At 38.8% G+C, this 14542-nt stretch overlaps 1 protein-coding gene across 1 annotated transcript in view; it reads left to right on the top strand.

The window, feature by feature from the left end:
- Positions 1-295: 295 nt before the first annotated feature.
- bicc1a (BicC family RNA binding protein 1a) overlaps positions 296-14542 on the top strand; it is a 55078-nt gene continuing 40831 nt past the window's right edge. The window contains exon 1 of the mRNA XM_026189768.1: positions 296-841. Within this exon, the coding sequence (XP_026045553.1) occupies positions 649-841 (193 nt within the window). The 5' untranslated portion in view covers positions 296-648. The remainder of the gene's footprint in view (positions 842-14542) is intronic.

Genomic DNA, 14542 nt, shown 5'->3' with positions numbered 1-14542 from the left:
TTGGAGGGGGAAAAGTCACAGCAAAATTGGTTTATACACACGTCAAAGCTGTCTTTGTGTCTAATTATTTATAGAGACTTGATTGTCACGTCTGCTGGTAATTTAGTATAATTTTGGACTCATAATAACTATGATTTCCGTGGCTATAAATGGCAATATAATCCCTCAACAGTTTCCCATAAATGAGACATACAAGTTGTGCCCTTACGAGCATAAACACAAATCAAAACCAAAAACTCTCACATATTCAAGTTTGGGGAACTTCTCAGGAACCCAGGGGGAGGTATAGATCCTCGAGAAAAGTTTCTGGGAGGAGTCCCGCTTTTTTTGCTGGATGACACGTGAAACTTTCCTGAGGAGTTGCTTGGTATGTTTGGTGCGTGTACTGTAGCCGTCCGTTAACTCGCCAGACAACCTATAGCGAGTGGTTCCGTGTGCGCCTGCCTATTTTTAGAAGCCTGCCTAATGGGGGGAAACGAAGGAGCTTAAAGAAAACTGCAGAGGAAGGTCACAACTGCGTTGAGATGAGCTTCCACAACGACTCGAAGTGACGGAATAAAAAGTAGCAGAAGTAACGGCGCTTTCCTGCTACTCGACCTAACTTTGAGTTAAACGCAGTGGCCGCTGGAGAAGTTTCCGTGCAGCACAATGGCTGCCCAGTGCGACGCTTTAAGCGGATACTTGCAGCAGTCGGACCAGGGCTCCAACAGCGAGCGCAGCGCAGACTCTCCTCTGCCGGGCTCAGAGGAAGATCTCAGCGGCCCTCACTCGCTGCCAGACCCGGAGTGGACTGAGGAGAGGTTTCGGGTGGACCGTAAAAAGCTGGAAGTCATGTTATTAGGTAATAAAATTAGCCATGTGCAAAGTTAGATAGTTTAAACATTTAAACGAACAATGCCTTGCATCCCGAAGCAGCTTTCGCCCGGCCCTTTGTTTATTTTAGACTCATATAATCAAACTTTTTCGAAGTTGTTTAAATTTCAGGCCTCTTATTCGGGGAATTTGAGCGTGTCATTTGCTTAATCCGAGAAAAATCAATTAAGTCAAATGGGCCGCGCCAATTAGCTATTGACTTCCAATTAATGGCGTGGACATAAGAAAACAGCGTAATAGCTAACCACTCAGAAGCTGTGGGCAGCCCTGGAAAAATGGACGTCCACATTTCTTAATTTTTGCACCTTAACAAACAGAAGGTCGAAGAAGTCGGTTAACCATCATTGGAGGTATTTTTTTTGGGTAGTTGCGTGCTCCAGCCACAGGCTGTCGCTGCAGCAACTACTGCAGTCTGCATTTGTTTGTAGAGTAAACTGAGTGTCTGGCTCTTTGCAAAATAGTCTGCATGATGCAAAACCTTTGCTTGACTTTTAGAAAATAATAAACTGGAAGTTGATTAGTTACCATAAGCCGTTAAACAAATCCAGTAGCAACAGCTGTAATTGCATCACACTGTGTGATCCATTCTGTCTTCAATACAACAGAATCCTGATGAAAAGTTAAAAGTGGGATCTCTCCTAATGACGTGCAAGTGACAATGAACACTTAAACAAGCGATGACAGGCTTGTAAAGAGAGGCCCAGTCAGACTCAGTTAAGAGTTAAGAGGTCCCTGGAAACTCAAAAGGTTGATGTAATTTATCACAGATTTCAAAACGCTGGAGTGTGGAATATTAGAGCATTACATAAGTGGGCTGGATTCTTTATCATTTCCACAGGAAGGCAGTGACTTGGATCTGATGAGCAGCCAAACAAGACTTTAGGAGGAATATTATCAGTCATAATCATGTTGAAACGCTGTCAAGGACACTATATCGTGTGTGTTGACAGCAGTAATGACTATTGCTTAATATTTTTTTAAGACTTTAACTTGGGGAATGCGGTTCATCGGTTTAGTCTGAGCTGTCCTAACTGGAACTAGGCTCTGAAAAGAGGCAGGTTTTGAAGTCCATCCCTTATACTAAAAACACAGACATACACATGCACACACGTAGTTCCCTCTTGAGAAAGTCCTTGCTGCTGCCTAACTGCTCTGTACATTCCTCAGTGCTCCATGTCATCCCCAACTCTTCCAGGAAAACAACTTTGCTAGAGGCTGGCCCTAAATCCGAGTGGTCCGGACACACCGCACGCCACGTCATGCAGTGTGTCTGCGTGTGCGTATGCCATATGTAATCTGTACAGTTTGTCAGATTTTTATCTTTGCCAACCTCTTGTTTCCCAGTTGCTCTTTTATGACATCATGGCTGACGCTGCACATGTTGACATTGCAGCTAGGATGCAGAGTAGGAAAGGCTGTTGGGATCCACTCTTGATCTTTATAGTCAGCTGTAGGTGCAGGTTTAAATACCACAGTGCTTTAACAGTTATTTTCACTGGTTTTGATCTGAAGCCGAGATCTGAGGTCTCCTCATAGCTACCTTGGTTATCTTGCAGTAAACATTTTGCAATCCAAGCGTGTGCAGAACATTGCAGACGATTCATTAGGATAGAAAAAGTTCAAAAGTTTGTTTAAGCCTACATGATCATATATTCTCCTTTTTTAAAAATTATTATTATTTATTTATTTGCTCAGTAGGTGTAAATTCACATCCCCTTTGTCGTCATCCCGTTTGGTCAGAGCATTCTAACATCTGGCTGTGTTTTGATTGGATAGACTGTAGATTTTGATGTGGTACATCATGTTCTGTAGGCCAGAGTTTTGGAGCATAGTGAAATCATTTTATGGGAGCTCCAGTGTATTTTTACCCAGTGTTTTATTGTCTGTGAGGTATCTCTGGCTTCTCTTTCTTGGAAAATTAAGTGTTTTTGACCCCAGAGAAAGAGCTGTGGGTCAAACCATGCAATAACCTATTCTTTTTTCTTTTTTTCTTTTTTTTCTTTTTTGCCAGATTCAGGTAATGTTCCTGCACTGTTTGCATTTTTGCTTTGTTAAAATACAGATTATATGTAAGCAGCTGGCATACATTTTATTTTATTTCATTTCTTTAAAGACATGGAAAACTTTTACAGTACTGCTTGGAAACTGCATTCACAACTAATCTTCAGGGAAACTGATGGGAGGATTTGAGGCAGATGAGAGATGACCACTTGCCTGCGTACCATGTGGTTAAATATTCATCATGTTTAATTCAAAGATTCCAGTCTGAAACAGCAATGAATAATATATATAGTAAGCTTTCATACGGTACATTTAATCTATTGTTTCAACTCCAAGCATTTTATTCACCGGTATGGGATATGACCCTCTGTAGCTTTATATTACAAGTGCATTTGCTTTTATTGGCTTCCAAATGATTTCTCAGTATGAAACCTAGCTTTATTTAGAACATACAGGTAAGGGGTCAGAGAAGGACATCAACCTACTGAGAGCCCTTTAGTCAGGGGTTGCATAAATTCTGGTGAATAAAAGTGACCCAGTAGCCCTCTGTGCCCATTAAAAGATGTTGGTGAGTCACCAGCACGTCTCCACGACTTTGCACTGAAACAGAATCCCATGATACACACTTAACCTGCTGTTCAAATCAGCCGCATTTTACTATCCCCCTGTTCTGGCACAGTTTGCTTCAGGAGAAAATGGAAATTATTAACGGCTTTTCAATTACAAATTTACTGTCTCTCGCATTGGCAGGGACACAGGTTCCTGGGCTTAGATCAGTAAATAGAGTGTAAAGTGACAACAAAATCTCACCCTAACAGCTATCTGGATTTACTGTTGTACTCTTGGCACCCACAAATAGAACTCCCAAGTTAATGGCTTGGAGACATTAACAGAGGGATGGTCTTGTGTGGGCAGGGAACAGTGTAAGAGAACTTTTGTGCCTATTACATCGCTATTCAAACTCACGAAACTAAGAAACTGGGGGCAAGTGTGGGAAAGAGGTAACATTTGTTTCCAACTCCAATTATCAAAATTGAATGCATCTGTAAGTGCAACATGACTTTCCGTGAGTTTTCACACATGTATTTCCTATGTGCTCTAATATGCATGGCTCAACTGTAAGAGCTCTGGATCATTTAGACTACTAATGATTAGAGTTAAGCTGTGTTTGTGAGTGAATTTTGGCTCCTGGTGGGCCACTGTTTATACACATCCTAACAACATGTTTGCTGAGTAACTGCGACAGCAGCCTGCAATTAGACTAAGTGAATCATTTTCGTCACTGAACTAATTTGTTTTCCTGCTTCTAAACCACACACTATTGGTTAGGCTTATTTCTAAATGGAAAAACCGCTGCATATGACACTGAGAGAATTTTCAATTATTTTCAGCATTATAATGAAGTTATTTTAGACACTAGGGGATCTGAAGATACTGGTACTAGTTCACAATTTTTGAATTTGTGGGACGGAATGAAAACGTTTTATTTTTAAGCAGTGTAGAAATTCTAAATGGTAGAATAGACATTTAGTGGCTTGTTTCTATATCTAAATGATGAGGTGTAGGTTTGTGTGTCTGTGTGTGTGTGGGCGGGCGCTTAACCTCCTCTTCCTCCTGGATGCTGGGTAAGACTCGCAGGCAGGAAGTGAGTGTCTTTTGGGGAATGTGCTGCAGGCTTTCTCTTGTTCTCCCCTTTTATTGCTCCCTCTTGAGTATTCAAACAGTGCTCTGGTGTTGCAGCTTCCATCACATCCACTGTAGAGTTGTTGGACTTTCCCCAAGTCTTTATCTCATACTAAGACACGATCCTCACTTTAACCTTCAAACCCAACCAAACGCAGGCAAATCACACATCAGAAACTCTATAGTTTAGCTGCATGATTCATTTAAAATAACTGAACTTTGATAATCTAAGGCATGACATTAGCTGTTTGCAACACTTTGCCTCACTCGTCCACCCAAAATTGCACAGCGGTGCCGTCCAAAGATGTCACCTGCTGTCGGGAACAACTTCAGTTCAGCATCTTGCTAAGGGCGTCTCACGATGTGGAAGAGCCAGGGACTGAATTGCTAGCCATTAAGCACCACAATATTTACCTAGTCTAAAGTGAAAGTAAAGATGGAGAAGCCTTACACAGTCCAACTTTTGAAAACATTTCAGTCATGAATGGAAAATATGTGCAGGGCCAGCGCAAGAGAAGGAAAATCCCATATGTCTGAATGTAAAAATCCTTCTTTTTTTGCTCTGATGAGTTAGTCATCTGTTTCTCAGAGCTATTGTGATCTTTAAAACAGATTTTGAATGTAATTCAATAAAAATGTGTTATACTTGTAAATGTGCCAGCAGAATAGATGTACTCTTCTCTCTATTGGAATCGGTTTTGCCTTATTAGACCTAAAAAGACTTCACTATGATTGAAGTTTGAGTTATGAGAGAGTTTAAATCCCCAGTGATCAACTGATGGAAGAACTGAGATGACCGTTTTTGTTCATATAAATACTTTTTATGTACTGTCACACTGCAAAAACAATGGAGAAGGATGGGATGGGTGCTGGCTGTTGTCCCAACAACAGTTTGCTAAAAGGGCAATCAATGATGATTTTCAACCATTTTCTAAGAAGTTGGAGAATTTTTAGGCTATAAATGGAAAGATTGTAAGAAATGATCAAAAATAGTTTTTTAAGAAGAATTCATGACACTAAAATTGTAAATCGCCAGATATGGAGAGGAGTATACAGGCAATACTGTATGTTTCATGTCTGAAAATGCACCACTAAACACTACACGATATGTTCTGTGCAGCAAAAGTTGCCTGACTTATTAAAAAGAAGACATGCACTGAAAGAATATGTGTATATTGCATTTTTAGAGCACTTTAATCACTGAATCATTTATTGTATTCAAACACACATCAGCAAATACAGTTCAGCAGTATAAATGATTAAGTTCATTTGCCTGCTGGTTTTACTCTTGACTGGATATTGCCTGGTTGCAGTTTGCCACATTTCCTCTCTCCCGTTTTCTCCTGGGTTTTGCAGATTTTACTGAAACATGCTGATACAATTAAACAATTCTATTCGACTTTGCTTACGCGTTGAATTCCTTCATCCTGGGCATGATGAGGCTTTCAGGAGCTGTAATATAATTGAGCTTCAGTCGGTGGAAAAACCTGTAATTCATTACTCAAGAAAATAAAACCAGGAGTCTTATTTCAACAGTCCAAGTGGAGCTGGAGTGCTGTGACCCAATTCTATGCTCCTGGAACTGTAAATGGGCTGAAATGAATACCTGTTTTTCTTCGTCCCTCAAACCTCTCTTTCTTCAACTCTTTTCAAAGTGCAGATTTACATTCTGTCTGGTTTGCGGTTGCTATTTTAGAAATGTTTCATGTGGGGCACCCCCGACTTATCCTGCACTCATGTGCGCTCACCACACTCGCATAAATGTGCACGCACGCGCACCCCACCCAGCCCTTAACCACTCCCCCTAGAGCTTTCATTGTTTATCTATGGAGAACCTTGGGTTTTGGCTTGTTCTCTCTCCTCATTCAACATCCAGTACAGCCTGCCTTTTCTCCACTTGCCTTGATTGGGGGGAAAACCTTTTTTTTAAAATTAATTTTAATAAGGGCACCTTTTCGATCTGGTTCTTCCCTTTGCCAGAATACTCATTGCATGAACAAAAGAGAATAGCTGGGGGGGAGCAGTCCTTCTCCCTTTATTTTAAGGTTAGCCAATGTCATTGATTTCATTATGTTTTTCTTTGAACTGTTTAATAATGCGCACACTATTCTGATTGATCGCATTAGCCTAGATAACACAGAAAATTTGAAGAATTGTTGCATGCATGCATCTAAGGATTTTCTGCATCTATACAAGGAAAAAATGTGCTTTTCTACGGTTGCAATGCTGATGAACAGGACATGTCAAGCGATTTCTTAACAGTCCAGTGTAATGTTTACAGAGGAGCTCTCAGCCTGTTAAATGAGAATAACTCCCTATGCTCCATGGGGGATCTAACACAGTAGATACCAGGCACCAGGAATGTACAGCATTATGTAATCACTTGGCAGTATTCACACAAGGGAGGTCATAACGCAGACATGTTATCGAGAACAGCTTGATACTGGACTGGTTGACCCTACTACCCAGGATGCTTGAGTGTAAATAAAACTCGCTGCTAATATGATGTAGAAATAGTCTAGGTGTTTATGGATAGATATATATTTTTAATTGTATTTATTTTTTAAAGGTGCTTTAAGGCTGTTCTGAAAATTTTCTGTGCTGTCCATTCTTGTGCCCCTGGGGTCAGTGAGTAGTCTTTCTCCAATAGGCTTTTATCATTGTCAGACAGCGACATCTGGCACTTAGCGGGTGTATTTGATAGCATAGTTGCTTGGCAACCCAGTAGGAGTTGAGCTGTTTTGAGAGACTGAGAGTGACGACTTCTCACCGTAGGAATACAATAACAGGTGTTCAGCTTTGTGGATATTGATGGTGTTTTTTCAAAGCTATAAATGTAACAGCGCTATAAAAGCATCAAGACAGACTTCTTGATTTTGAGTAATGGTTGATTACTGCTTTGTCATTGTTATCACAATACCTAGAATTATGCAATCCTCAACCCAAATCAAGGGAAATCTATAGTGTTGATTGTTTTGTGCTCAAAGCTAATGTTGGACTTTAGATGACAGAGCATGAAATCTCAGTTGACAGCTGTTTTCACAGGTCACTTCCCAAGTAAATCCCTAAATGAATATCCACACACAAATGTGCAATATTTGTATGCAAAGGACAATAGTTTGAGCATTGGACACATTATGGTTTCCATCATGTTTGAGCAGGTTTTGGTTGTATGCAGGTAAACTGTGTGTGGAACACAAGTGGGAACAATTTTCTCATTTCAGCTGCTTTTGTAAGCAATGGCCTGTACCAGAACAGTCTTGAACCCGATATCTGATAGACTGTCTTAGCTACACCGGATGCACCAAAATGCTGGTTGTTGCCCCCAGTGGCAAAATTGGCAAAGTTTAGCAGATGGAATCCCAAATTGCTTTCCAAGTAGCCCTAACAAATGTGAACTAAATTTTCAAAAAGTGTCTGTTAGGTTAACAGTTATCCTCGTACGATCAGTAAATGGCAGAACTGATTCGTTCTAAAAGGAGGATTGCAGTAGGAAGCATAATTGTCTCTAACTAAACAGATTCTGTCTTCCAGGGCTTTTTTTTAAATTGTATTTTTATTTTACAAATGTCCATGTTAAAAGCTGAGAATGCTTCTCTGTCAGTTTAGATAAGCTCACATAAAACAAAACCCTTGGCTCTGTTGTATTCTTACAGTTTCCTAATCCTGAAATGGTAATCAGATACTGTTGTTGCCTTGGAGAAACAGATGAAATGAGTCTCAGGTGCTATGTAGATGCCATCTTGCCAAAAATATTCCCGAGCAGTTTACAGGGAGACTCGAGTGTTGGGTTTTGTCTGTTTTCATTTAAATCTCTCAACCTTTTACTGCCAGGTACTTGTCAGCTGTGTGGTATTACACTTGTAGAAACTGGCTTTCATGCAAGATATTCAGACTTGCTGGTTGTGAGCAGCTCTTATTGATTGTGTTATTTATCATTTAACTACTTTGGAGGGGATTTAAATTATAGTGTGTAACAGAGTCTCGCATCAGTTTGTGTAATGATCACAGTGTAGTTTGATGAGTCGTGTCTCTGAGCATGGCTTATCATCAGTGTGGTCTCATCTGTGCTGACTTGTGTCCATTTACATGAAATTAATATTTTCAACTTTTAAAAAAGGGGAAAAAACAAAGTCAACATTTGGGGCTAAAGGAGTTCATGGTAGATCAAATAGGTCAGCTCACAACCCAAGATCAATTTATACATATCACAGACTTTCTCATGTAATTTGCATTATTTTTAAATATGATATAATTAAAATGTCACCTTCTTAAGTCAAAGTATTAACGACTAAGATATTCTATGAAGTGGTATTAAAGTTTTTAAACCATGCAGTCCTAGCCAGGCCTGAAGAAATTCTCTATAATGCTTAAAAAATACACGTGTTCATGTGTTAACAAGCATTGCACGTGCATTTGTGGTTTGCAATAGCTTTCTCAGGCCCTCTCATTAGCTCCATGTTAAATCAGCTGAGAACTGCCGCTCTGACTGTGGGGAGGGACATTAGAAAGCTGCTGTAAAAACATCCTCGTTTTCATAAAATGTGGGAATTGTAGTTTTTGCAAGCTTGTTGTTTTCCTGCGAGCATGGAACGGTTTATAAATCTGGCTTTCATATTAATCCATGTCTTTAGTTTTGGTATGCTAAGATGTCAAACCTTTCCTAGGTTTGACTTGTTGTTATGAAGTTCACCACGTCTTTTCTTAGCTTAATGCTAACGTAGACTTTTCTGCAAATGTTCCAAGTTTCACCTTAAGTCCTCTGTGGTTAGTGCCAGTACAATACCTACAGAGGTTTCTAAGCAGCCCTGCAGTTTAGAGATTTAGGTGGTGCCTCTCTTTGATTTTTGCAATTTAAAAAGATTTTGTCTTCAAAGAAATCCTTTCACATTAAGGCCTTTGATTGCTAAATCTTGCACAGTGCAAATACCAGAGACCAGAGGCAAAGTGCCGTGTGTAGTTTCATGACTAAAACTGTATGTTTTAGTCAGACAACCATGAAAGCAGAAAAGCAAATGTGCACATGTCAGATTTTAGAAAAGCATGTATATGCATGATCCTCTTTGTAAATCCCAGTGATCTTGTACTTAGTTTGAGAAATTTGCACTCCTATTTATGGCAAATGAAACCACATTAAAGAATAGTAGTGGCGGTAGCACTGTTTTTGCACCAACATCATCTTATAAAAGCACTGTATGATTTAAATTTCACATTAGTAATTTGCAATGTATTTCCACAAAACCTGAAGTATGCATATAATATGAGATCAAGTTGCCTAGCAACCACCTATCAACATACAAACAAAAGCCTGGGCATAATAAGAAGACTCTTATAATATGTCTCAGCTAATTTTTCATCTGCATCTTATCAAGCTTGACATTCTTAAGAAAATGTGTACACGTGGTTCAAAGAACACATGCAGTCCGCACATGCTTACGTCACATTTAGTTTATGTGTCGGGGGAAAATGTAAACAAATAGTTTTTATCCATACAAATTGTTTAGATAGCGAGCCCCAGGTGTACAAACTCCTGCTTTGTTATTTAGTTGGTATTAAATAATTGATTTTGACACATTCAGCCTAAATGGATAATTACTTTAATCCTTGCCATGAATTTTTGTACTCTAGTTATTGGGAGAGTTGTGACTTGGCTTTAACAAAAAACACAAAAAAAGAACTTGAGCTCATGTCTCAGATTTTCCGTTAAACCAGTGTAGCATAAAACTGAAACTGTCCAAGGGTGAAAATATTAACGTCAAAAATATATTTTTATTTGATTTATTGAGCCCTATGTCTCTATTGTTTGCTTGATTGTTGTGTGTGGAATGAAGCCAGAACTGTAGAAATCAACACTGTTTACATTCCTTCAACGTCAAAACAGCGGAATCTCCCAGAAAGTTGCTCTTTCCACAAAATAATGGATACCAGACCTTACTCCATCTGCCCGCTATTAGGCCTGTATAGTTTTTTTTTGTTTTTTTTTGTTGGTGCAATGACAGTGATTAGTTATATTAAATAATTATACAGAAAGCGTTGGAGAGTGTGGATCTGATTAACTACAACTATTCTCAAATTAATACAATCGAGTTTGTTGCTTTAAGTTAGTGTCACATTATTTGTACCATATTTTCAAAAATACATCAGAGGACATAATCCATTGCAAAATGTGAACTGTGCTCAGGGCCTTTGGCTCATTTTTCAGCTGTGATGGCTTTACAGTACACATTGCTGGGAAGGAGGAGCATTGCATTGTCCTTGTGTAACCTGGGTAGGAACAAAACTATGGATCTAATGCATTTGAGAAATGGAAGTCTCTTTGGTATGAGTCTGGAATTGTATATACTGGTAAAATGTATTTTAAAATCTGGATATATTCTGTTTTTCAGCTCTCATGCAAATATTCATTTAATTTGTCCAAAGGAAAGCTGATAATTTAAATTGGTTTTCTCTGTTGGTGAAAATAACAGGCTTCTTGGTTATCTAAGTACAGAGGCATGAGTTCTGCAGTTTTGTTTTGTGTGTGTCTGTCTGTGTGTGTGTGTGGTGAAAGGCCTGTCAGTTCTTTGAAAAACAGGGCAAAGCTAAATCCAAAGGATCTCTCTGGTCATTATTTTCCCTTCTAATTTTATATTATTGGCAAATCATCACATGATTGTTTTGAAGCTGAGAGGGTGAATTTATTGGTTTTCTGAATTTTAAGTCTCAAACTCAACAATAATGAGTGCAAATTCCATTCACTGCATTAAAACAGAGAAAATAATCCCGGTCTTTCATAGGGCAGTAGAGAGGCAGCCTTTCAGTCACTTAACTTAATGTTCATGTGAGCAATTTTTTTTTTTTTTTTTTTTTTTTTGATGAGGCTGGTATTTTATTCTAATCAGTAGTGATTGATTAAAAAAAAAAAAAAAAGTACATTCCTTTTGACCATCTTTGACGCAGTACCTAAAGATAACAACAAAAACATTGATGCATGTAATGTTCTTCCAAAAAACAATACTTCACTGGGATTCTTTAACTAGGCCACCCTGTGTTTCTTCTTCTTTTTTAAGCACATCCTTGGTGGATTTACTCCTGAGCTAAGGATTATTACCCCATTGATATTTCCGCTGCATGTTCGGCTTCAAACAGATGTCTTCACATTTTTCTTCAAGTAATGTTTTATATGAATTCAAAGTTGACTCAGCCCTCTATCTACGAGGCTGCAAGACAACCTAAACCATAACATTTAGGCTTCCGTGCTTCACAGCTAGTATGAAAAGACTTCTTTGATGTTCACCAAACATATGGCTGTTGCCTTTTTATTTATATGGCACATTTAATTACACATTAGCTCTTTTTCCTTAACATAAAAGATAAAAACATAAAAATCTATGTAGGTCTACTGTGCCTTAAGGCAAAACAAGAAAAACACGTATAATATTATTGTAGCCAAGCAATCCTTTGATTCTTCTGTGTAGAGCCCATCACTCCAAAAAGCTGTGGCTTTTGCTTTTGTGGTCGCCGACCAAAAATAAATTTGCTTTATTGTTCTTTTTGGACTTTTGGACAGCAAATTCTTTTTTCCTGTTACACATCCCATTCAGGTCAAAGTTGTGCTATCGGTTTGTAGACACACAAACACACAAACAAACTGTTTTTATCATTTACGGAATATTTCTAAACTCAGACTAATGGTATCAAAGCTTGAACTTGAGATGATTATTCATGCTTTTATTTCTTCTCGTTTAGACTACTGTAATGGCCTTTTTACTTGTTTTAACAAATCAGCCTTAAATAGTCTTCAGACTGTGCAGAATGCTGCAGCACGTCTCTTAACAGGCACCAAGAGAAGATCGCATATCACTCCAATCTTGGCCTCCCTTCACTGGTTACCTGTAAATTTTAGGTTTCATTTTAAAATTTTAGTTCTAACCTTTAGGGCCCTACATGGTCAAGCTCCTCAATATTTATCTGACCTGTTGAAACCACATTCATCTTCTCGGGCTTTAAGGTCATTAGATCAGACACTGCTGGTGGTACCGCACACTCGTTTTAAAACTCGTGGTGATCTTTTTCAGCTTTGATTTGAGTTGTTGATCAATGGTCATGAGAATTTGCATATTAATGATCTCCCAGCCCATCGTTCCTTCAGTGTTGCTAGTTTCTGTCATTATGCAAATGTACTGTTTGTAAGATTGGGAAAACCTGCAGTCAGCTCTCACTGGAAAACAATACGTCCAGATTAACAGAATAATAGAACCAACTTTTGGGGATTTGCTTACCTGGATGATTGAGCATGATCAAGACGTTACCTGCAGATCCTGGGATCTAATTTGCTTTACATTTGCAAAGAGCTCTCAAGACCCAAGGCACCCTTTTCCCGAATCCCACCTCCAAAGCTGCTATAATTACTTCTTTTTTTTTCTTTTTTTCTCAAACAAGTTATAAAAAATTATATACACTGGAACTCATCAAACAGTCTGTCTCTGCCTTGGATTCTCCCACGGCCAGTTTACACATATGGCAACAGGATGTTTTGCTTTTTGCACATGGCTCGTGTTTTCAATCTTGTCCCATACCAAATTCCATTTAGCTCCTCATTTATGCCAAAGATGGAGTTGGAGTCTTTGCTTTTGCGAGTTATCAGTGAAATAAATGTAATTTTCCTCACTTCAGTTTAGTTTGTGTACTGCTAATTCATAACAGTGGCTTCAAGGCACCACGGCAACTTCTTCACATTTTTTTTTCCCTATTTGGTTCATTCATTTAAAAATGCATTGTCTTATTTGAATATGTGAAAATGTATGTGAAAATGTCATACAGCTGACCAAGAGTTTGACTTGTTTAAAATCAGTGAGTGGATAGGTATTTGATGTTTTCCTGCTTCTTCAAGCATTTTGTGCAACTTTACCACCTTATTTGGCTATATGGAGCCAAATATAATCACATCATCTCCTTGACTCCAGTTGGGTTACAACACAGATTCCAACATAGAAAATTATTACCAAGTAGAATAATATTGTAAGTTACCTTTTGGTTGGCTTAACCTGTACTTGTGTCACTATTTTGTCACATATAGGCAAGATAAGAGGAGATGAGATGATAAAAGAACAGCTGGTCTACTCTGATAGACAGTGTGTTGCTTTTATTTTTCAGTAGACATGGGGGAAAACCGACACTGCTGTTTTCCTTTTGGTTTGTCTTAGTTCTTACAGGAAGTGACACGGTAGCGGGGTCTTTCATAATCTTGGAACTTCAGACCACCTACAAAACTGAGCTTTCAAGTCGGAGCAGTTCTATACTAAAGCAAATACTGGATGAAAACACTTAAACCTACATTCACTGAGATAAACGAAATATGCTGGGAGTTCTGTGAATACGGAACACGTTTTGTATTTGGTAGCCGCATAGTTGTAACTGTAGCTCAAATTGACACTCATGACATTTTATGCTTTATCAGTTGTTTGTCATGGGGGGAGAAATCCTATGGGGTATACCCTGGGTAGGTCACTGGTTTATCGCAAGGATAACACAGAGAGGGAAAAACACCAACCATTTACATCTCAATTTAGAATTGCCAATTATCCTAACCCATGCATGCCTTTGAGAGCTAACCACACAAGGAAAAAACAGCAACTGGCTGGCAGGATTTAAACCCAGGACTTTCTTTGTGTGAGGAACGATGCTAATCACTATACCACCACAGTGCCCGTCTTAAAATTCCCGCCTAGGATGCATGACAGTCACGAAAATAAAGTATATGATGTGAGATAAAGTAAAGCAAAAACAATTTTGCATTTGGCAAGCAGCGGCCAAGTATTTTGTGTGTTTTACCTGACAAATACCTTATCTAAAGAATCAAATACTGATTTGTAAAATATTTGCATTCCCAAAATTAATACAAATTACAAGAGAAATTACATCAATGCAAAACAGCTTTTAGTCCATACCAGTGTTTACAGCTCGTCACAGCCCCCCGCCATCCTGTTCACCCTTATTAGTCTCG

The sequence above is a fragment of the Astatotilapia calliptera genome, chromosome 13, assembly GCF_900246225.1.
Source record: "Astatotilapia calliptera chromosome 13, fAstCal1.2, whole genome shotgun sequence".
In the NCBI taxonomy this organism is placed as follows: Eukaryota; Metazoa; Chordata; class Actinopteri; order Cichliformes; family Cichlidae; genus Astatotilapia; species Astatotilapia calliptera.
This window is presented reverse-complemented; position numbering and strand designations above follow the sequence as displayed.